The sequence below is a fragment of the Medicago sativa genome, chromosome 3, assembly GCF_051527215.1.
Source record: "Medicago sativa cultivar Bolivia chromosome 3, Bolivia_mono, whole genome shotgun sequence".
NCBI classification, from domain to species: domain Eukaryota; kingdom Viridiplantae; phylum Streptophyta; class Magnoliopsida; order Fabales; family Fabaceae; genus Medicago; species Medicago sativa.
Window position 1 is genome coordinate 95839244 of NC_140751.1, and position 22433 is coordinate 95861676.

General features: G+C 31.9%; 3 protein-coding genes across 3 annotated transcripts; 1 reads left to right on the forward strand and 2 right to left on the reverse strand.

The window, feature by feature from the left end:
* The first annotated feature begins 1289 nt into the window (after window positions 1-1289).
* Window positions 1290-2552, forward strand: LOC146942367 (zinc finger protein CONSTANS-LIKE 4-like). The gene is made up of 2 exons (XM_085756333.1): window positions 1290-1956; window positions 2064-2552. Exons 1-2 carry the CDS (start codon window positions 1357-1359, stop codon window positions 2334-2336), a joined length of 873 nt encoding a protein of 290 aa, XP_085612459.1. The 5' UTR covers window positions 1290-1356; the 3' UTR covers window positions 2337-2552.
* Window positions 2553-4114: 1562 nt separating this feature from the next.
* LOC146942368 (uncharacterized) lies at window positions 4115-5086 on the reverse strand. Its single transcript, XM_085758043.1, has one exon. The coding sequence runs from the start codon at window positions 5084-5086 to the stop codon at window positions 4115-4117; it is 972 nt and encodes a 323-aa protein (XP_085614169.1).
* Window positions 5087-15492: 10406 nt separating this feature from the next.
* Window positions 15493-19484, reverse strand: WIN2 (HOPW1-1-interacting 2). The gene is made up of 9 exons (XM_085756311.1): window positions 19095-19484; window positions 18746-18902; window positions 17994-18121; window positions 17458-17556; window positions 17216-17374; window positions 16818-16904; window positions 16650-16741; window positions 16199-16273; window positions 15493-16040 (listed from the first exon to the last, which is right to left on the reverse strand). Exons 2-9 carry the CDS (start codon window positions 18826-18828, stop codon window positions 15864-15866), a joined length of 900 nt encoding a protein of 299 aa, XP_085612437.1. The 5' UTR covers window positions 18829-18902; window positions 19095-19484; the 3' UTR covers window positions 15493-15863.
* Between the last annotated feature and the right edge of the window lie 2949 nt (window positions 19485-22433).

Here is a 22433-nt window from a genome sequence, read left to right on the forward strand (position 1 = left end):
GGTTCGGATTTGGAATCGGTTTTAGTGTGAATGGTTGTGTTTGTGTCGGTGTGGATTGAACGGTATAGAAATAGGTTTATGGTGTGTGTCTGTGACGTGTGTATGATGGTTGGTGCCGATTTGGTGTTGTTGGTTGGAATGATTTTGTGTTTTGGCTGGACCGAAAATTCCCCTGCTTTGTGTGTATTTGGTTGCTAGAAAAATTTCTTTTTGCTGGAAATTTCTTGTGTTGGAAATTTCTTCTCTCTCTTAATGCTGGTTGCAGGTGGTTTATATTTATAGAGCTGGATTGAGACAAAGTGTTGGTGAAGGGAGCAACAGAAATTACCTTTGGCTTGGTTTAGAGGGGACAATGACAGGCTGTGTGAGCCCCCTTGGATATTTTTGGACAAATTTTGGACTTTAAAATAAATAAATAATAATAATAATAATAATAATAATAATAATAATAATAATAATAATAACGAAAATAATAATAATAATAATAATAATAATAATAATAATAATAATAATAATAATAATAATAATAATAATAATAATAATTATAATAATAATAATAATAATAATAATAAATAAATAAATAAATAAATAAAAATAACTAAAAGTAATAATAATTAAAAATTGAGAGAAGAGGGCCCGACTCGGAACCAAAAATATGAGGTATTTTAAAATACCTCTCTGCCGAAATTTTCACTGAAAAGGCAAAGACTGATCGGAGTCAAAGGACACGTGTCTGTGATACCTTGGGTCAAAAATTGGGGTATGACACCAAGGTACAGAACAGAGGAATTCGATTCAGATCCGATAACAGACGCGAGCTCAGATCCGAAGGCCATTATCTCAAATCGTCATCATTAACTCAGATTATAACACGTGTCCCTGATCTGATGGTTGTGATTAACTTATGTATGGTGCATAAGCTATGCACCATAACTTTTGCCCATTTACAAATGTAAATTGAAATTGAGCAAAGAACAAAAGCGTCAAAGAGAAAGTTACGGGCAAGACAATATCAAGTGTTGTTGTCAAACTATCAAGCCTAGCTTAAGTGATGCAGCGGGGTCCAGTTAGAAAAAAGACATTGCATTGGAATTGAAACTTCCTCCTACCAAACGGTCCAAAAAGTCATCTTCTCCTTCACGGCTTTGCAATTCACCTCTTTACATCAACACTGACTTCAGCTAATCCAAATCCACGTGTCAACCTCCAATTCGCCATTCCTCAGATATCCCTGTCCCACCACACTAGGTAGAATTGAATTATACTGAAACAAAACGAGTAATCAACTTATCCTTTTCACATAACAACGCTTCTTCTTCTTCTTCTTCTTTCAAACCAAACAAACTTCATTCCAAAATGGCTTCTAAACTCTGTGACTCATGCAAATCCGCCACCGCTACTCTCTACTGCCGCCCTGACTCCGCCTTCCTCTGCGGCGCCTGTGACTCCAAAGTCCACGCCGCTAACAAACTCGCCTCTCGTCACCCTCGCGTCACTCTCTGCGAAGTCTGCGAACAAGCACCTGCACATGTCACGTGTAAAGCCGATGCAGCTTCTCTCTGCATCACCTGTGACCGTGACATCCACACTGCTAATCCTCTCGCCGCACGTCACGAGCGTGTTCCCGTTACTCCGTTCTTCGAATCCAACACTTCTCACTCTGTTAAATCGCTTCAAAACAATAACAACAACTACGATGCTGTTAAAGATGAAGCTGAAGTTGCTTCGTGGTTGATCTCTGATCCGAAAGCAGATCTCAACTCATCTCCTTATCTTTTCTCTGATTCCGAAGCTATTCCGTTCATGGATCTCGATTACGGTGTAATTGAACATAAAAACGACGGTGTTGTTCCCGTTCATGGCAACTTCGATCCATTTGTTTCAGCTTACAAGAACAACAACGTGCACTTGCATACAGAGTTAGAAACACCGTCACAGTCGCAGATTAGTCAGAGTGTAAGTGATCTTAGATCTAAGATTCTAAGCTTATTTTTATTGACATGGAAATATAATATTGATTAATATATATCTTAACACTTATTTTTTTTGTTGTGATTAATTAGGTATCGTCTTCGTCGATGGAGGTTGGAGTTGTTCCTGACGGGAACACCGTGTCGGAGATATCGAACTGTGGTTACGGGACGGTGGCGGCGGATCGTGAGGCTAGGGTTATGAGGTATAGGGAGAAGAGGAAGAATAGAAGATTCGAGAAGACGATTCGTTACGCTTCTCGTAAAGCATATGCGGAAACTAGGCCTAGGATTAAAGGGAGGTTTGCAAAACGCACTGATGCAGTTGACTCCATTTCTGGATACGGCATCGTTCCCACTTGTTGATTTCTTTTTTGCTCTTGTAATGTAATGTTGATTTTGTTGCTTTCTTTCTTCTCTCGCTGCATTTTCTTTCATGCTGTATATAAACTTTTTCTTTGTTTGTTTTAATTATGTAATGTAAAGTTACAAATTGATCTTGCTTGCCAAACGATTTTGTATGGTTTTTGGGGGTGAATTTTGTAATAATGTTATGGTAAAAAGGAAGATGATGGCGAAAAATACCGGTTGCAGTCTTTCAGACCCTTTTTGGTTATGGTTACTGTTTAGATTTGCATGTTGATTAACGTATCTTAATCTGTAATAACATTCGCTTAGGACGTGTGATTACATGATGTTTTAATCACAAATCATAATATTATAGTAATCAAAGTAGCAGTATGATATTATAAAATTATTATCCGCTCTTTCTGCTGTGACGTGTATCGGTATCACTCTTTTCCTGGCCGCTGCTGTCTTACAATGCAATTTTCTTTTGACTTCTATCATCTTCTTCCAAATATTGTCTTAAAACTGCTACTCTCCTTGAGCACGTGGTTACTGCAACAAGTAACACCACGAACTTCACTTCAAGAAAGTTAAGGTACAAAAACATAGTCAAGAGTAATTATAGAGACAAGTTGGATGGATCGTGATTCGTGATCGACTGCGGTCTACAATTTGCTGCAGTCATGTGTTCTCGATTGTTCGATCATGATTTAAGACTAAAATCATAAATAAAACTAAGTTGTTAGATGAAGATTAAACTGTTATGAATGTAATGTCTGCGGGACTGCGTTAAAAAGTTTATTGCAATAAATCTTATCGACTTGGACGCTCAATTTTAACCTAAATTTTAAATATTGAATTTATGGATACCGTTTATATTTATACGTTGCTCAACATTCACTTTTTTTTAAGTAATGTTGTATTTTTAAAGGGGGCTTCTATGGTGAAGTTACTTTTGTGACTTTTTTGGAAAAGTCGCTTATGTGGCTTGATGGGAGAGTGCCACGTGGATGTCTTTTTAAATCGGTTATTTGGAAAAACGATTTTAAAAAGCTTTTGTTTTAAGAAAAAAGATATTTTTAATTTCTTTTTTATTATTGTTTTCATTTTTATCCCTTAGGACTGTGTTCCTGGCTCTGATACCAGATTTGAAGTGGGGTTTTTCGCGGAATTTTCTCGAGCTCGAGCTTCATTTATAAGTTGTTTAATTCTTTCTAAACCCCAAAAAGGTTCTAAAAGAATTTTTGCTCTTTTCTTTTGAATCTCTGTGAGATTTTCTTGCATTTCTTCTACCAGATCTTCAATTAAATCTATATGAGATCTCATTAAAGTTTGAGCTTTATATATTATTTGTTTGTATGTTATTAGATCATAATACCATTCTATATCACTTACTAGATGTTGTAACCTAGTTTTAAAAAGTATTAATTCTGATTTAAGAGTTAAACCAGGCATATCTAATTGTTGATTCTCCAGCGGAGGTTTTCTTGTTCTAACATTTGTTCAGTTTTTATTTGTTTTAACATTTTTTCGATTTTTGCTAAACCTTGAAAGGGTTCTAAAAGCATTTTTGCTTTTTCTTGCTGAATACTTGTAAGAGTATTTAAATCTTCTATTTCTTCTAATAACTTAGAAATAGAATCTACATGGTAGATTATTAAATCCTGTGCAGCAAAAAGAATTTGTTTTAACATAATTCTTGTATTTTGATAATTTATTTCAGAAATTATTTCTTCTAATTTTTTCTTATAGAGTTGTAACTCTGTTTTTAGATCTAATCCAGGCATTTTGACTTTTTATAGTCTTTGATTAATTTTATTAACCTGTATCGATAAAGTTTTTATAGAATCATGCAGATCCTTAAGCTCTTTTTCTCTGCTTATTTCGAAATCCTTCCTAGGAGGTTCGAATGAGGATGAGGCATTATCTTCAAATATATTTTGAGAACTTAATGGTTTATTAAAATCTGTTATTCGAAGACTTTGGCTTTTAAGCAACGGTTTTTCTGTTTCTTCAAACAGATTCTTTTCTGCTTTTATTAATGAAAAGCTATTTCTTGCGAAATTTTTATAGATTGGTGATTCCAGAGAAACTAATGGTTTAAACAACTCATCAATATGAATTGTATCTTTTCCTAAGAATTCTATGCTATGATGTGAATTACTCAGAGCATAATTAAGTCTATAATAAATTGTAAAAGGATGATTACCTTCTTTCATGAATTTTGGATTTTCCATTTTATAATGAAAAACTATGGATCTATCTAGATCTATATCTTTTAGGGATAATCCTATTTGTAAATTTATATCAAATTTTATTTTTCCATCTTTAAGATTACATTTTCCTTTTGCAATCATTGCATGGTTTTTATCTAAAATCCTAGAGTCTTCTAGGGCTATTTCTAAGGGTGAATTAATACCTTTCATGAAGGTACTTTTGATTAAGAATTGAATGGTTGATATATGAATATAACCAATTTTTCTTCTTTCGTTTTCGGAAAACGTTTCAAGTCTCTTTATGATTTGTTCTTTGTTTATAGTAGATATAACTATTTTCCCATTAGTTGTTTCAATAGGAATTGCTTCTTCTCCTGTTACTATTCCAAATTTCAGAATATTTTTTCTTGAAAGAAATTCTCTCAATTTACTAAATTTTCTTTTAAAATTTTCTTCAGCAGTTAAAGATAAATCTGCTTCTTCTATTTTATTATCTATTATGCTATCAGCATAATAACTAGATGTTCCTTCAAAATATGAAATTTCAGTCATGTTTAATATGCAGTAAAGTCATACCTGATTATTTCTTCAGAAATATGGTTGATTTTTGCTTCAGCAATTTGATTTCTTCAGCAGATTTTTCTGCTTGTGTTGAGTTTTTCCCAACTCAGGGCGAATTCCTCCAGAGTATTACCTCAAGAATTCTCAGCTATAGTGTTTTACCACTATAGGACCACTAGTTCTTAAAACTAAGAGGCAAGCTCATATCAAACGATATAACTTATATTGCTTCAATTCATGGTGCTTACAAATGAGCTTCGAGGCCCTTATTTATAGGATGAGAGACTTACAAGTTGGCCTTCATAGTTGGCACAACGTCTCTTTCCTTTACAGCACACGGAAAAGAAATGACATGACAGAAAGAAAGCAACAAAGAAAATTATATTACATAGTTGCCTTAGAGATAAGGCTTATCTCTAAATGGGTCCCATGCCCACTAATTTTCTACATTTTCTTCGTTGTTTGGTGAGACGTCACTGTCATACAACGATTCTTTGTCTGCCACGTTATTTATGTCTTTTGCACACCACTTACATTGGTGTCCTTTGTATTTTTGAAAGTGTCGGCAGCACTCCTGTTGGATTGGGTCGGGTAGACGGCCCAAGTCTGCTTCAAGCCCACTAAAGTTTTCTTCGAACTTTAGAATTTGTTGAAGGTGTTCTTCTCTTGCTTGTTTTCTTGAGTCACTGTAGACTAGAAAACTTTCTTTTGCAGTTATTACCCTGAAGTTTGGTAATTTTACTCCAAATTTGATGAGAGTGTCATAGAATTTTTCCATTTGATGCAGAAAACATTCTGGTCTTGGATCTACATCTCTTCCATCATTTGTTGGATATGAATGATTTGAAATGCCAATCTTTATTAAGTGTCTGGCTTTAATAACTTCATCGTCTTCAAACCATGGATAAGTTGAAGTAAAGGATAAAAAGAACTCTTTACCTTTTGCGAAGCTATTGTTGAATTTATAAGCGATTTCGCCTATATCTTTTGGAAGAAGCTCTAGTTCATGAATTTTTCTTCTTGTATCTTCTTGAAGATACATTGTTTTAATCATCCCACAATCATAGAATGATCTGACTAATTCTTTGCTTACTCCTGGGACTGTTACAGCTTTTACTTCTATCCCGTTGTTGCTAGGATAAAAACATTCTGTTTTTAATTCTTCTGAGTAGTTGGTTAACCATCTCCAGTTTTTGTAGTAGTCTCCAATGGTGACTTCTTTAACAAATTTGCTTTCTCCATAGATAATTCTATCTACAGATATTTTCTTCTTAGTCTCCATTTTTGATGGCTGGACTATATTGTTTGCTGTTGCAACCTCCTTGTAAACAGCGTTGTAGGCTGTTTTTGCTTCTTCAAGGGTCTCATAACCTTTGTATCTGACATTTTTGCCGTTTGTATGTAACTTTGTGGTTTCCCAGTTTTGGTAGATACCTTTCATAGGTCCATCAAAAATTACATAAGCTTTCTTTTTGCCTCCAAGTTGACTGTCAATCTTTTGGCTTGTTTGTTGATCAATGGATTCTTTTTCTTTTCCATTTTTGTTTCATCTTCTTCGACTTTATCAGCCCAAGATGTTTTTGGTAAATCTGCAAGGACAGTTGTTGGGGTTGTTGAAGATTTCCATCCTTTTGGTTCTATTGACTCAATTGGGATGTTTGACTCTTTTGGAGCTGAGTATTTTACATAGTAGTTGAATTTTCCAGAATCTTGACCTAGCAGATCCCAGTTTTCACTATTTTTAGATTCTGAAACTATTGATGTTTCTTTTTTACAAAGTTTTTCAAGGTTTTGAATTGTTAATATCATCTCCCCCTCTTCAGAAAGAAGAGTTTCTAGACGATTTTTTGCAGAGGCAATTTGCTCCTGTTTTTGTCTGAGAGAATTCTGTAGCGTCTTTATAGCTGCTTCCATTCTCTTGTCAGTGCATCTGCAAAGCAATTCTTTTCAGATTTTATATATTCAATATATGGGTGAAACGGTTGGAGTTTCATCTGCCATCTTACAAGTCTTCCATATTTATAATTGACGCGAAGGTCATATTTCCAAAATCCGGTTACATATTTGGAATCTGTTCTTAATAAAAATCTAGTTGGAATTAATTCCATTTGCCATTTTGTTAAAACTTTAACACAACTTAATGTTTCTAATTCATGAATTGGATACCTTGTTTCGGTATCTGTAAATGATCCTGAAACATATTTACAAAGTAAAAGATCTTCATCTTTTATCTTATTTTTAATATTTTCATAAGAATAATCAATCTTAGTATCTTTTGATACTAATTTTTCTGATAAATCAGATAGTTTGTCCAATTTCTCTTTCGAGCTACTAGACTTAGCGTACTGGGTTGCTCCAGTATCTTTCATTCCTTGTTGATGGGTTACATCACCAACATAGTTTCCCGAATCATCAAGATTCAGTATCGCTTTACCATTAGGTAGAGCTCTCATACAACCTGCCCAGGTTGTTTTATCAGCATCAATCTCAACAATTAAAAAATCATTTTCTGTTGGATTGTATAAGCTGGGTAAAACTTTAATTTTTCTTTTAATAGTTTTTACAGTTAAAGTATCTTGTTCAGTCCATGACCATGGAACCTTTTCAGATATCTTTTTCTGTAAAATCTTTCTTTCAGTTGCCAAATTTTTGAAAAATCCTTCATTGGCAATATAATTCAAACATCCTAAAAATCTTTGAATTTGTTTTCGGTCTTTCAATTCATCAGGGAAAGCTTGAATCTTTTCCTGAACATGTGGAGATAAATCGAGAGTGCCATTTTCTTTAAAAATAAGCCCTAAATACTCAATTTCTTTTTTGGCTAATTGTGATTTCTTTTTTGAAATAACAATTCCCTTTTCTGAAATTCTGTTTAAAACAATTTCTACATCTTTAAGATGTTGTTCTTTAGTTCCTTTTGTAAAAACTAAAATGTCATCAATATATGCCAAACATATATGTTCTAATCCTCTAAGAGCATTATCCATAAATCTTTGGTATATAGATGGTGCTTGTTTTAGTCCAAATGGATGGACATTCCATTGGTAGTGTCCTTGTGGACATGAAAAAGCTGTTAAAGGCTTAGTTCCTTCTGAAAGTCTAATTTGATAGTATCCTGATTTTGCATCAAAGGATGAAAACCAATCACATCCTTTTATTTTCTGCAAAATATAATCCTTTCGTGGTAATTTATAAGAATCCCCGATTGTAGCATCATTGAGTTTCTTATAATTTATCACCATTCTAGCTTTTCCTCTTTTTATTTCATTATGATTTGTCACATAAAAAGCGGGTGCCGAATGTGGACTTGCAGATGGAGTAATTAACTTCTTTTCTTGAAGTTCCTTTATATCCTTTTGAAATTCTAATTTATCTTGTACTGAATAAGGCATTTTATATTTTACATTAATCTCCTTATTAGGATCTCGTAATTTGATGGTAACAAGTTCATGATTTGTATTTTTCAGATTATCCAAAGGATCTTCTGAACATACAGTATCAAGTTTTTGTTCTAATTCTTCAAGATTTAAAAAGAATTTTCCTTCTTCCCAAATACTCTTTAGATTTATAAGATTTTCAGAAATTAATTGAATAATCTCATTTCTAGTTATAATTTTTGTTGTTATCACTTTTGTCTTTTCTTTGGGGTTTGCTAAATTTTTCCAAAGCAAAGAAATAGTTTTAACATTTTGCACAAACGGTGCATATAACTTTAAAAAGTTATTTCCAATGATTAAATCTAATCCTGAATCATGAAGATAAATTGTTGGTATGAAAAATTCATAACCTTCTATGGTAATTGAAATGTCTCTCAAAACAAACCATATTTGATGTTTTGATTTGTCTGCAACAATTATTTCTTTGGGTTTTTCTAACCTTTTCCAATCTCTTGATATGCTTCGTTTTCCGAAACATAATGTTGCGCCTGTATCTAAATAGGCTAAAATTTCCTTCTTTCGAAGTTTTATTTTGATAAAGGTAGCACTAGGGTTTCCTTTACTCAAAATCTTGGTTTTGCTCATCTTCGGAATCTGTACAAAGTTCATAGAAACTTTGTTGCTCCCAATCAGAATCTGAATCTGATTCTACTGGTTCATAACCTATTCTATAGATCATGTTTAGAACTTGTTTCTTTTCTTTAGAAACTTTCTTTGGACATTCATTAGCATAATGTTCTGTTTCATGGCATAGCCAACATGTACATGATTTTTTACCTTTAGGACAGGTTCTATTTTTCCTAGGGTACTCCCTTTTTCTTCTATAGAATTTTTTCTTCCTATGTTTCTTTTTATCATAGGAAAATCTTTTAAATTTCTTTCTTCTAGGATATTTTCTTTTTCTCCTAGTTTTTTCACAACCATATGCTCCAATTTTTCCTTGGATTCTATCACAGCACAATCCTATTCGTGCATCTCGTTTTGATTGTTTCTTTAGGCATTGTTCTTGCATCCAATTTCTAAGAATAGAAATTCTAGCTCCTAAAGTATTTTTAACCGTTCCTGAGGATACTGCACTGTTAAATTCAGTTTGAATTATTTGGGACATTGACATAGGTAATTTTTGGTAAAATAATTCGACAACCTTTTGGTTTTCTCTAGTGTCTTTGTTTAAGTCATAGTATAATTGTGAAAATTCACAAATATAATTTTCTATGTAACAAGGATTACATATGGATAAATTCATTATTCTCCATAGTTTTTCAGTATTAAAGGCGGTATTTGAATCTACCGTATCTTGCCATCCTTTGAATTCATTTAAAAGCCATTCAAAGATTTTATTAATCATTCCCATACTGTTTTCTGCAGTTTGTTCTTCTTCAGGTTTTTCGGCCAGAAATTTATATGCATTACCTTCTGTTCTACACAAAAGATAATTAAAAATTTGTTTTGGGCTTAAACCTTTTAAATCACTATCTAGCTGTATCTGGATAGTATTTTTATTATACCAATTTCTTATGGCTTGAACAAGATTATCAACACAATCAATATTTAAAATTCCACTTCCATCATTTACACTATGTTTGGGAATATAATTCATAGGAATTCTTTGGAATTTAGCTTGAGAAAATTCTCTATGGAATTCTGTATTCCAATTATAAGAGGGTCCTCTTTTTGTTCCCGAGCTTTCGCCCATTTCTAATTGTTCTATTTTAACGAAATTTCCATCGTCTTTTGAATCATCATCGGAACTAAAGTCGTAGACAAAATCTTCTAGATCTTTAGGTTCAGGTTCTTCCTTAATGGAATCTTTTTCATTTATGTCTAAAGTAGCCATAAGTTGATCTAATTTTTCGAGTTGATACTCTATGTTTTCTTCTATACTCATTTCTTATAGTTAAAAAATAGAGTTTTTTCAATTTCTTCAATCTCTTCCTTATTCTTCCCCCCTTCTTGAAGAGAAAAATGTTGTTTACAACAATTTTTTATCAGATAATTAATCATGTCAGTGATATTGTTTAACTGAGGATTAAAAGAATGATATATATGAGGGTATTTATGGTTCTCATTTTTATTGTAACACGGAAAATCTTTTTCCATATTTACCCAAATTTCATGGGGTCTTTCTAATCCTTGCTCATAATCTTTTGTAAACAAATTATTTTGTTTATAGATTTGAGGTAAGGTTTCAAGAAAAGAAATTTGTCTTTCAAATCTCTCATTTAATTTCTTGGTTTCGTCAAGCAAAGCTTTAACTTTGGTTGTGAGTGTATTATTTTCTTCACTCATCTAGCTAATTCTTTAAGTTTATTCCTTAAATCTTGAGCTAATCCTTTATATTCATTATATAAAAAATGATCTTCATTTTCATGGCTTTCATATAAATATTTGTCTAAAAAATATTCAGCCGTTGTATCACACCATCTAATTTGTGCTTTAACTAGTGTAATATCTTGATAGTTTGGACATAAAATAAAGGGTTGTAAAATACACTTCCCTGTTGGTCCTTTAATGAATTCCATTTTTTATTTAGACTTTTAAAGTCGGTTTTTGAACAAACTGATTTAAAAGATTTGACTTTATTGGAGAAGTCATTTGGGTGACTGCACCGTAGAATTTCCTATTTTTAAATCACATTTGTCATAACAATTTATGTCATAATGATTGAGTTTCCTTTGCAATGAAAAGAAAATGGATATCTTATCATTGTGTAACTCCATATCTCTTTTATCTAAAGGTATGGATTGTAAACATATCTTTTTTACTGGTCATTTTGATCTTTCACATCTCCTGAGAATTTATGATGAAGTTCTATTTATCGGATAGTGCATCAATTTTTTCCAACTTCATAAAATTATTTTTCTCCAGCATGAAAATCCGGTATTTTTTTTTTTTTTTTTAATATCAAAGACAAAGCTGCCTAAAACTTATGGGGGGTTTCAAGCCCCTCCAAACGGTGTTGGTCCAATAAATTGGAGGCTTAAGACCAACTTTAAATATTAAACTCTTTTGAAATGCGATATAATAAAATAAAAGTTAAGCTGTCTTATAATTTTGTTAAAAAGAATTATTTGTTAGACATATATATCTTAAAGATAAGATTTAGCATTGAGAATATTTTTTTTGTTTAAAAAATTCATATTGTTCGTGTTCTGTTTTTACAAGAAAATATATGACATATTGTCCATGTTAAATCTTATTTTTAAGATATATAATTGACAAATAAAACTTACGGTATATCTAATTTTTTATTTATTTTTGTCAAGTTGTCCACTAAATAAAAATTTACTCCTTAAGGTAAAACAGTAAGCTATGTCAAATAACCTATTGTTTTATTTTATATCTTGAAATTGTAAAAAATAAAAGTAAACTAAACTAATGGCATGGCATGTATTTGAACCAAGAAAGACAAACTCAAAACCATTTACATTTACACTTGCTAATAGGTTAATCTCCTTAACTAGTGCTTCAGGGACACTAGCTAACATTTCCCTAAATTAAATGGGGTATGGCTGGTTGACTCACGAGGAATGAACTCAAACCATATACAATTCATACCAGAGAAATTTATGATGCAGTGACATTATTTTACACATACAGATCAAATTACACCGTAACGTTTCTTTATTATTGATCTAGAAGTGATCATAATTTACAGTCGGAGTAGGTGCAAACATGACAGAATGTGGCGTGCTTTGCTTGAACAAAATAGATCTTCACCGGAGCACCGTAAGTCTTAGTTGGAGTGGGAGGGTGCACTTTTTTTTAACAAACCAAAATGATTTATAATAATAATAAAAATGGTTTCTCATAGCATAAGATGTATTAAAGAGAAATACCCAAGTCTTATAAAGAGAACACAACCGATCGAAAAGAAGAAAAAAGAAAAGAATGTTATTAGTCAATACTCAAACAAAAGAAAGGGTTAAGCCACCAACTATGATAACCGAAAGCTAAATTAACATATTTTGTCATCAACCACCAATAAGAAAGTAACTTGACATTATCTAGAAGATGGTGAATAAAGACTTTCTTTTAGCTAAAAATTATATTATTCATCTCTTTCTAGATTACCCAAACACATGAAACCCAAATAACATACATAAAAGATCGTTGTACTTTTTAAACGATTGTTAAAAATCTAAACTGCGTAAAACGATCTAAAATATTAAAGGATCAACAGAAAAGAAACCAATCCAATGTCAAACATGGTACTGAAAGAAATTACAATTTAAAAACAAGTGATTAACTGATTCTGAAGCATCACACTCGCTCACACAAAATTGAGAGTCTTGATTAAGTTTGGGATGGTGTACCTGAAAAGACATTTAAACTTTCAAGTTAGTAAGATTTCAAGGTGTTTTGATATTTTTTGAGAATGTGTGTACCTGTGTTTGTTTTTGCAGCAAGATGTTCTATACATAGATTACTGAGTGTGTCACGCAAGCATGCACAATTAGACCATTGTGTCGTTCTCAACACAAGGGATGGGCAACCGACTGATTATTAGATGGCTCAAATTGATTAGCTTTCTAATATCAATTTTAGTTGATTAGTTTGGCTTCTTCAATATATATATATATATATATATATGGTTTTGTTACAAGCCACCCTTTGGTGGTGTCTTTTAACAAGTCACACTTTAAGGTGTGATTTTCACTTTTTAGTTATAACTTTGCTAAAAGACACCTTCATAAAAGTAAGTTGGTGTCTTTTCGCAAATGTTCATAGAGTAACTTGATAAAAGACACCTTCATAAAAGGTGTCTTCTATCGTAACTCATATATATATATATATATATATATATATATATATATATATATATATATATATATATATGTATATATATATTTTATCCTATGAGTGGTCGTGAGTTTTCTTCTTTTTTAGGAAAAGTGCTCTTTGCTTTCTAAAAGACAAACCAAACAAACGCGTAGCGTTTGGATATTTTATATCATGAGAACATACTAAAAATACAAAATAAGTTTATTAAATAAAAAACATGAAATATAGCTGTAAGACTTATGGATTATTAAATAGAGTTATAAGACATCTAAATGCTTACTTATATAGAGACGGGACTCAGAAAACATTTTGTCGTCAAGGCAGTTTTTGCTCTTACGCACGAGAGTGAACCAAAGTGTATATCATCATTGTCACCATCTCCATGATTTTTTTAGGCAAACAATAATAAAAATCTCCAGGTTATTAATCACTACAGCAACAAAATAAGGAACACTAATGCAAACAAAAAAAACTGTATTTTTTAAGAGCTAGCACAAGTGACAAAAGTTCAAGACATGCAAAGCTTAATTTATATAAGGAAAACTTAGTTCAATGATTGATTGAACTCGAGTGATTAACGAACTCCACTACAAATTATTCCAAAGAACCAAATACTGGGTGGAACAATTATTGATCAATTTTTACTTTCCTTCCTATTGAAATCCAAATTATTGGATCCACTTCTTTTGAGAACGGAAAGGTTGACGAGAAAAGAAAGTAAAACTTTTGTTATATGAGTATATAGTATTTCTTTAGTTTACTGCTTTTGCTTGTTATAATTAAGAGGAACAAATTGGCATGACATGTCAACTATGAAGTAGATTAGTTATGTAGTGTGCAATTCATGCCTTGCTTGTCAAGTTGTGTAGAAGCCAAGAAAGTGTTTATATTAATATATCTACTCCTGAACTTCATATTATATATTTTCGGAATGGTAGAAGAAATATTTCACAATTTTTAATTAAGTCAAATGAATAAGCTGGCTGGGCATGAATTGTATCATAAACGTTTCTTCTATAATTCTTTTGCAAAGTGCACACGCAAAGTATTCAAAAACTAATTTTAAAGCACTTTTTTTGTTAATCATCATACTTACGCATACAATTTTGAAATATGTAATAATTATGATATTGTCAAAGTATTTCTTAAACATTTTGAATACTTAAGTTGTTTTTATAAAATAACCTTGGGGCTCACGCAAATCATACTTCTAAACACAAATTAAACTGTTTTGGATAAACAAATGTTTAACAAACAACTCAAATAAAAAAATCTCAAACTTAATTTGTATATATTTACCGGCAGGACCTAATTAACTTCAACCGGTCACTAGTTTGACTTAAGAATGATAATACATTTTGGGATTTGACCCCTCAAATTAGTCGGTCCTTAAGCTAGATACCGAGTTTTTTTTTTTAAAAAAAAAAAAAACATCATAATGTCTTCCATATAGGTTATCTCATCAGAAAACATACAAACCCAAATATCAAGGATAACTATAAGGAAGATATCTTCATCAAGGACTCCCACATATTCAGGAGCATAAAGACTCTCCCACATAGTGGACAACATAAGCTCAACATTTTGAACTCACATGACCTCATTTCTACTAAGGATTAAGCAAAGAATTACAATACAGGTTGAAACAAAAGCAATTGTCTTTTGCAAGAAGACACCACATCCACATGGTGTTTGCAACAATCACATTTTAACCAGATTAATTTTACTGCCTGCGTAAAGTCGTGTGATTGCCTGCATGATCGAAATGCATCTAACAAACAAACATTTTTTTTTGCGTATTTTGTTACCACTCGCGGCGCAGATCTAAAATGCATTATGATACTTTATAGAGGTAAAATCCCTTTTGTTGAAGTGTCAAAATTGAAGAGTTTATACACGATTGAATGAGAAATACACTTATTTGAGAATTTAGCTTGTTCCAAAACTCTCAATGGTTGTGATTCAGTTTGCTTTAAACTTTAGACAAAGCTTAAATCAAGTTTTCAATCCTCGCCGTCAAATTTTCATATATAGAAAGAATTCTGTAAAATGTTGAGCAACACATTCTTAATAGAGACTATCTATCATCCGCTACTTTTTACCAATCCGAACCTTTGTTCATGACAAGTTTTAGCACATAATTGTGTTGATCGGTTTAAAGTTGCAATTTTCAAGTGAACAAATACATCAATGCATATTTCTTATAATTACTCATATACAAGCCATAATTCATGTGTATATTGCGTTAGACTAAAATATCTAACCCTAAGAACAACAAAGACGACAAGGAACCATGTTTAGATGCAGCAGTAGTAATTATACGTCTGCCTAATCTCCTTACACACATCAATATTTTTCCTAGCTACAAATTAGGTATGTGATACTGATACAACAACTCTATTTAACAGGATCATCACGAGTTTTGATCTGTTTCCTGTATATTCTTGTATGATGCACAACTACAAGATGGTCTTTATATATAAACTGATTTTTTTTCCACTTTTGAAATGTTTGGATATCCACCTCTTCACCAATGCACAAACCCTCTAACTGTGGCCGGCAAATTGGTTGGAGCTACTATGAGAAGAAGTGCCTTGGTTCATCAAGAAACGAACAACGACACAAGTGATATTGTCAGCACTACCTCTCTGATATGCTTCTTGCATCAGTCTCTTTGCTGCCTCCTCTGCATCTTCAATCGGTTTAATCATACCAACAGCTTCCTGAAAAATGCTTAAAATGTTAAACAAGTTGGAAAAGTAACGCTTCTCAGCATGACATTTTCAGAACTCAAGGCTATCCAACTCTACTAGAGGAACTTAATTATTTCGAATTTAGGTGGTTAGGATGTGAAAGGTGAAAAATGAATAACGTTGCGAACCTCATTTGAGACGACATCCCAAAGCCCGTCACTGGCCAGAATAAGAAACTCTAGAGAACTATCAACTTTTTCTTCCTGCAAAATCACAATCATGCAACATAAATACAAAAAAAGAAGCAAAACTAAGAAGATTTATGTTCGCATCACCCAGAATAAAGATCATACATGACAACAAATATTTTTTTTACAATTGTTACTAGTTCATGGCAAATTGGCAATTGCCAAATTAGTTTTTAACTAGAAGAATCTCAAAAATGCTATTGTACAAGGTTAATTATAGAATAAGGATAAATGACAAACATTGGAATACATATTCCTTATCCACATATTCCATAAATCTACGAAGATAACTTAAAACAAACAGACTCATGTACAAAGGACAGGTTGAAATGAATCTATAACCACATGAAATAGTCAAGAATGGATTTCTCTAACCATAGTAGACATATACCTGAATTTCTGGATCAGCAACAACATACTGCTTCAAGAGTCTATCACCAAATGCACGAGAGACAGCAAGAACACCTCCAACTCTCCAAGTTCCTGTAAAAATAATATTTATCAATAGTGATAAATAAGAAAAATAAACAAATACAAATATACATCAATGTCACCTTACCAGCCCACATAACAAAGCCTCCTGCATCTTCAATCCTTTGCCTCTCATCAGTTTGGTCTGGCTTATGATCTCGAGAAACAGCAATTGCTACAAGAAAGCACGATTGGAAGGAAAGAATTAAGTAAGCATTCTACTTCTACATAAGAAGGTTGAAGTTATTCTGTTGCAGTAATTACAACAGAACTTGTTATACACATACATGCATACACGATGCATCCCTACCATTTTTACTCGTGCACTAACATTATACGCTTAAAAACAATTGAATAACTTTTATATTTATCAATGCTAAATGATATCAAGATCGTCTTTCAACAAAGACTTATATAACAGTACAATCAATAATTAATTGCGTGCATCTAAGAACGTGAATAATACTATGAAGATAGTACTCTTACCATTACCGCCTCTGCATATAACGGCCCTGGAGTCTCCAACATTTGCAACAAGCAAACGATCGCCAACTAGAATGGCGGTAGATGCAGTAGATCCTGCATCTTTGTGATGGTTGTTTTCTGATTTCAGATATTCATTGTCGGTATGATTATATGCATCAGCTGTGGAAAAGCAAGAGTTATTATATGGATTTAGCAAATCACAAAACATAAAGACCATGCAGCGACAGGTGGAGAGAACATACCTATTGCTGATTTGGTGTCAGAAATGAATTTTGGGTGACTGATCAAATTGCTAAACAAGTTTTGCTTAACATACTCAGCTGCACGAACACCGCCATGACCTAAAAGAGTTATAGACAAGTTTATATATAGGCATAACCAATATGAAATAATTCTTACACGGTTTATTTCTCAGGCAAAACAAAGAAACACTAACTAAACAATTATTCCTATATGGAATAACTGGAGGTTCAAAAATAACAACAAAGAGGAGGATGAAGCATTTATTCTTGTCTTTAGCCAACAAAAGGTTTGTAAATTGGAAAACCTTCAAAAAAATTCTTTCGCGGTGGCAGAGAACGAGGATCTGCATATGTCGTTACATGAAGCAATATATTTCCGAATATTGTAAGCAATGGAAAATATTTGGAAAGAAACATTAATACGAAAATACTGATAAAATATCCATGACATGATTCCCTTGTGAAAGATTTTCGGCATATTTTCCAATCAAAATTCGACCAGGAGAAAAAAATTAGAGAAAAATATGTAACTATACCATCAAAGACTCCGAAAAGGCCAACAATTTCACCATCAACACCGTCAATTCTGGTCTCATAAAAATCTTCCATTGAAGATCTCTTGCCAGGCGAGCTAGCATACCCATAGCTAAACTTTCCATTGTGACTACATGTACAAATCACAACAAATTGTGTCACAATAATGTCATACAGTTCATAATTTCTTTTTCCCTCTTTTCCCCCAAATCAATGAATGAATCCAAGCAATGATGTCTAAAAGTATAAAACCCACAACTTATGTATAAAATTTAAAACTAAATTTAATTACATTGTTAAGCAAACGACGCATCCTCAACCTATAACACAGACTAGTTTTTTTTTTTTTTTTTTTTTGAGTAAATAACACAGACTAGTTAACCGTTAACGTATTCAATTTTTCGGACACAACCTATAATCTAAGGAGAAAATTGATCAATAAAGTTTAGTACTAAATATTAATTATATATTCAAGAGAAAGTTGTTTTGGGAACAAATTTAAGCAATTCTAGTTTGATAAAAAGTCATTTTCAAATAATTCCATCTTTTGTGTACAACTACTTGAAAATTAAAAAGAGACTTAACACAATGTGACAGTTTTGTAATAATTAAATAAAAAAACAGAATGATACGAAAATGCTTAATGCATTTCATTCATGATAATATCTTGAATGCATGTTGGCAAATGATACGGAACAAATCATGGATATGCAAATCAACACATTTTGGTAAGCGTAAGATGCAAGAAACATACCTGAGACCGCCACCGCTGACCGGTCCATCATCTATAGCACGGACCTGGCTTGTTGAGGACAAAACTGAATTGAGATATCCCATATTACAACTGCAATATTTCTCTTTCTTTGACCAAAATGATGAAAGAAAAGCACTATTGTTTATTTGATTTTTTCCTGCCAAAGATTCCAAGTGATCATAACATTAGTGTAGGGTCATTTTTTGAAATATAAACTCAATTTCAGATTTTAACCTGCACACAAAAATTTGATTTAATTTTTAATTTAATTTTGTGTGCATAAATTTTACAATTGATATGGTTAATGGTAGAAGAAAAAAGGGAGGGAAAAAGAGAGGAAGTTAGGTACCTGAGAAAGGGAAGATAGAAAGAATGAGAGAAAGAGAGAGAGTTGAGAAAACAGAAGAGGTCTTTTGTTTAATTTTAGTTCAAGTTCAAGACAACCCATAGTTTGTTTGTTCAACAATTCAGACATTCATTCAAACATAATCTTCTACTAGTTCAAAAATAATCCTATATTTTCTTTTGAAAAAAATATAAATATATTGGGTTAGGAAGAATTAAATATATAATTAATGCAAAATTATATTCAAAAAACTGAATTGACTATTTATTGATTAATTAATGTACTATAGTTTTGGTGATATTCTTGAACAATCAATGAATTAATGATGTTGATAAGAATACTAAACATAGGCATTGCGTACGCGTAACCGAAGATGAGGGCGAAGCATTTGGTGGGACCAAGTCAATACCAATTGTTTCTAATCTAGTTTTGCGATGTGCTTGTTTTGTCTTAAAAAAATATGATTTTGTTAGAAAAATATAAAGATTTTTGAGTAATGTTATACTATCATAAAAAACTTTTTTTTTTTTTTAGATTTAAGGCTCTTATACTTAGTTTTTTGTTTTTAGAAAAAAATTATTTTAAAAAAGATACTAGAAAAAACTTTTTATTTTGAGGTTAAAAATGATTTTTTAACAAGATGAACTATTTTTATATTTTAAACAACATAATTAAACAAAAAAGATTTATTAAAAAGATACATATTTAATATAAAATGCACTAGTTCTAATGAAAACTTACTTTTTTTAACTTCTTAACATGTACAAATTTGTACTTGATAGAAAAACTCAAATAATAAAAGTAATTTTGTTGTTAAAAAATAGATATTTTTTTCAAAAAAATCCAAAACAAATGGCCGTTTCTCAATTAGAGATTAATTTCCTGTAAAATGAGATGTAAAATTTTTTCTGCACATGAATCCGACCAAATCACACGAAAGTGCCACATTTATAAGTGAGTTCCTAAAATATATCTAAAAATACCTACATGGCATGATTTGATTTGATGAATCTGCAAAAAATCTTTACACCGTCGATGTATACAAATTAAATCTTTATTTTTCAAATATAATTACAGAGTGAACTTATGTGATATGATAATGAATTTTTATTTAATGTCGGTGTAACACTATTTTACATTGATAACAACCAAGCGTTATCCCATTAAATAAAATCGGCTAAATTAATCAAATTACGTCGTAATGTTTAATCATAATTCATATTGTGATCCAACTCATTAATCTTCAAGTCTTTTCTAATAGTTTTTTCTTCTCACTTTTCTAGGGTTTTCTGATCTGATCATCATCCATCTTTTATATTCTTGTTGTTACAAATTTTCTCTCTACATGCCCAACCACCTAAGCATGTTATCCACCATCTTTTCTACTATAATATTTTCATTTTTAATCCTATCTCATTTAGTTTTACCACACATTCAACACAACATTGCTACGCTTGTCACTGCATTAAAATTTTAATGAAAATGCAGTGTAAAATAGTTTATATTGTCATGTAAGACTACTTTGTAACTGTAGCATCTAAGTCAAGGATCTGATGGCATCTAAGACTACTTTGTAGCTGCAATTTAATAATAATTACAAAATGTTGAATTCTCATTAAACATGTCTGTAAAACCAGTTTGCACTAACGGTGTATGTCATTTCATTTTTTATGAAAATTATATTCAAATATAATCTTCTTTTTGCCTACAATTTAGCTTTCGATTTTCAGGATTAATTCCATTTAATGTTGTAATCTTTGTTACCTAGCTAGAGAGTTGTATTCATTCATACCTAAGGGAGGCATTGGTTTTATTATGTATTATGTTTGAAAATATACTCGAGTCCTAACCTAACACTCCTTGTGTGAGTGTGGAGCTCTCTTTAGTTTAATATACTTCATTTTGTCTTCTTCGAAAAAAATATAATCTCTTCCTATCTGTGATACCCGGATACGAGATAAGATACAGATATGATGCTGCACCGATACGTCGATACAGAAAAATTTCAAAAATCAAGATACGATACGGCTGAGAGCTCTCTTTAGTTTAATATACTTCATTTTGTCTTCTTCGAAAAAAATATAATCTCTTCCTATCTGTGATACCCGGATACGAGATACGATACGGATATGATGCTGCACCGATACGTTGATACAGAAAAATTTCAAAAATCAAGATACGATACGGCTGAGATACGTTAATAAAAAATATTATATAATTAAATGTACAACATAATTATAACCATTTTTTAATATGCAAATATATTAACAAACAAAAGAAACCAGTCATAGGCTCGTAGCACATCAAAATAAATATAAATAATATTGACGATTAAGAGAGTGATGATTAGTCAATGACATACACATTATATCCCAAAAAGAGCACCATCAGTGTTATACTATATCAAAAAGGAACATTGTTAATGTTATACTATATCGATCCAAAAAAGAAGCACTATATCCAAAAAAGAACAGTACTCGAGAGTTAAGTTATTTTAGTTAACATTAATTGGGAACTATCGGGGCAGGTAGCGGTGCAGGATAATTATCGGACACTCTCCTGATACGTATTAGGAAGTATCGGATAATTATTTTTTTAAAAAATAAAATTTAATCTTCAGATACTCTCCTGATATGTATCGGGAAGTATCAGACAGGTATCGGTGCAGGATACGTAGGGGATACGGTACGTCATCCATTTTGAAGTATCGGGGCTTTATAGCTTCCTATCATATTAAATGTCAAATTCTAGTATTATTTGTTATCTTAAAATATCAATTAACCTAATATAACATTTGTTTATTGCACCTCATTTTTTATTCTTTATTTTGAACTGAATTGCACCTCAATTCATATAACCATTCCACTGATCAGAAGCTAACAACTTTCTGTTTAGTAGTTTCAGAGTATCCTCCAAAACAAACCCGCACGCAGTGTCTGGAGACAGATGCTAGGAATAAGGTATATGAACATTTTAGAACTATCCATATTCAATATTCCAATCCACCATCTTTTCTAAAAAAATTTAGAAGGAATTCGCATGAAGAATGTTATCTTCCTTACCTTTAGAAGCTTGCTTGCTGCCCTTGTTGAGAAGTAATTCATTTTCTTTTGTTTTTCTTTTCTACATCATGGAAATAATTTGGTGGTGGTAATTTGTAGCATTGCTCCTTTTTTATGAAATTTCTCTCTGGACAATACTGTAGCAAAATCTTTGCAAGGGCTTTTCTTTTACTTATTATTCCGCACCTCTTATGCTCATGCTGACACAATGGATTGCATAAAAATAATGCACATGAGTGTGTATGTCTGTGTTTGAGTGCGCGCGCACGTTACACTTGAC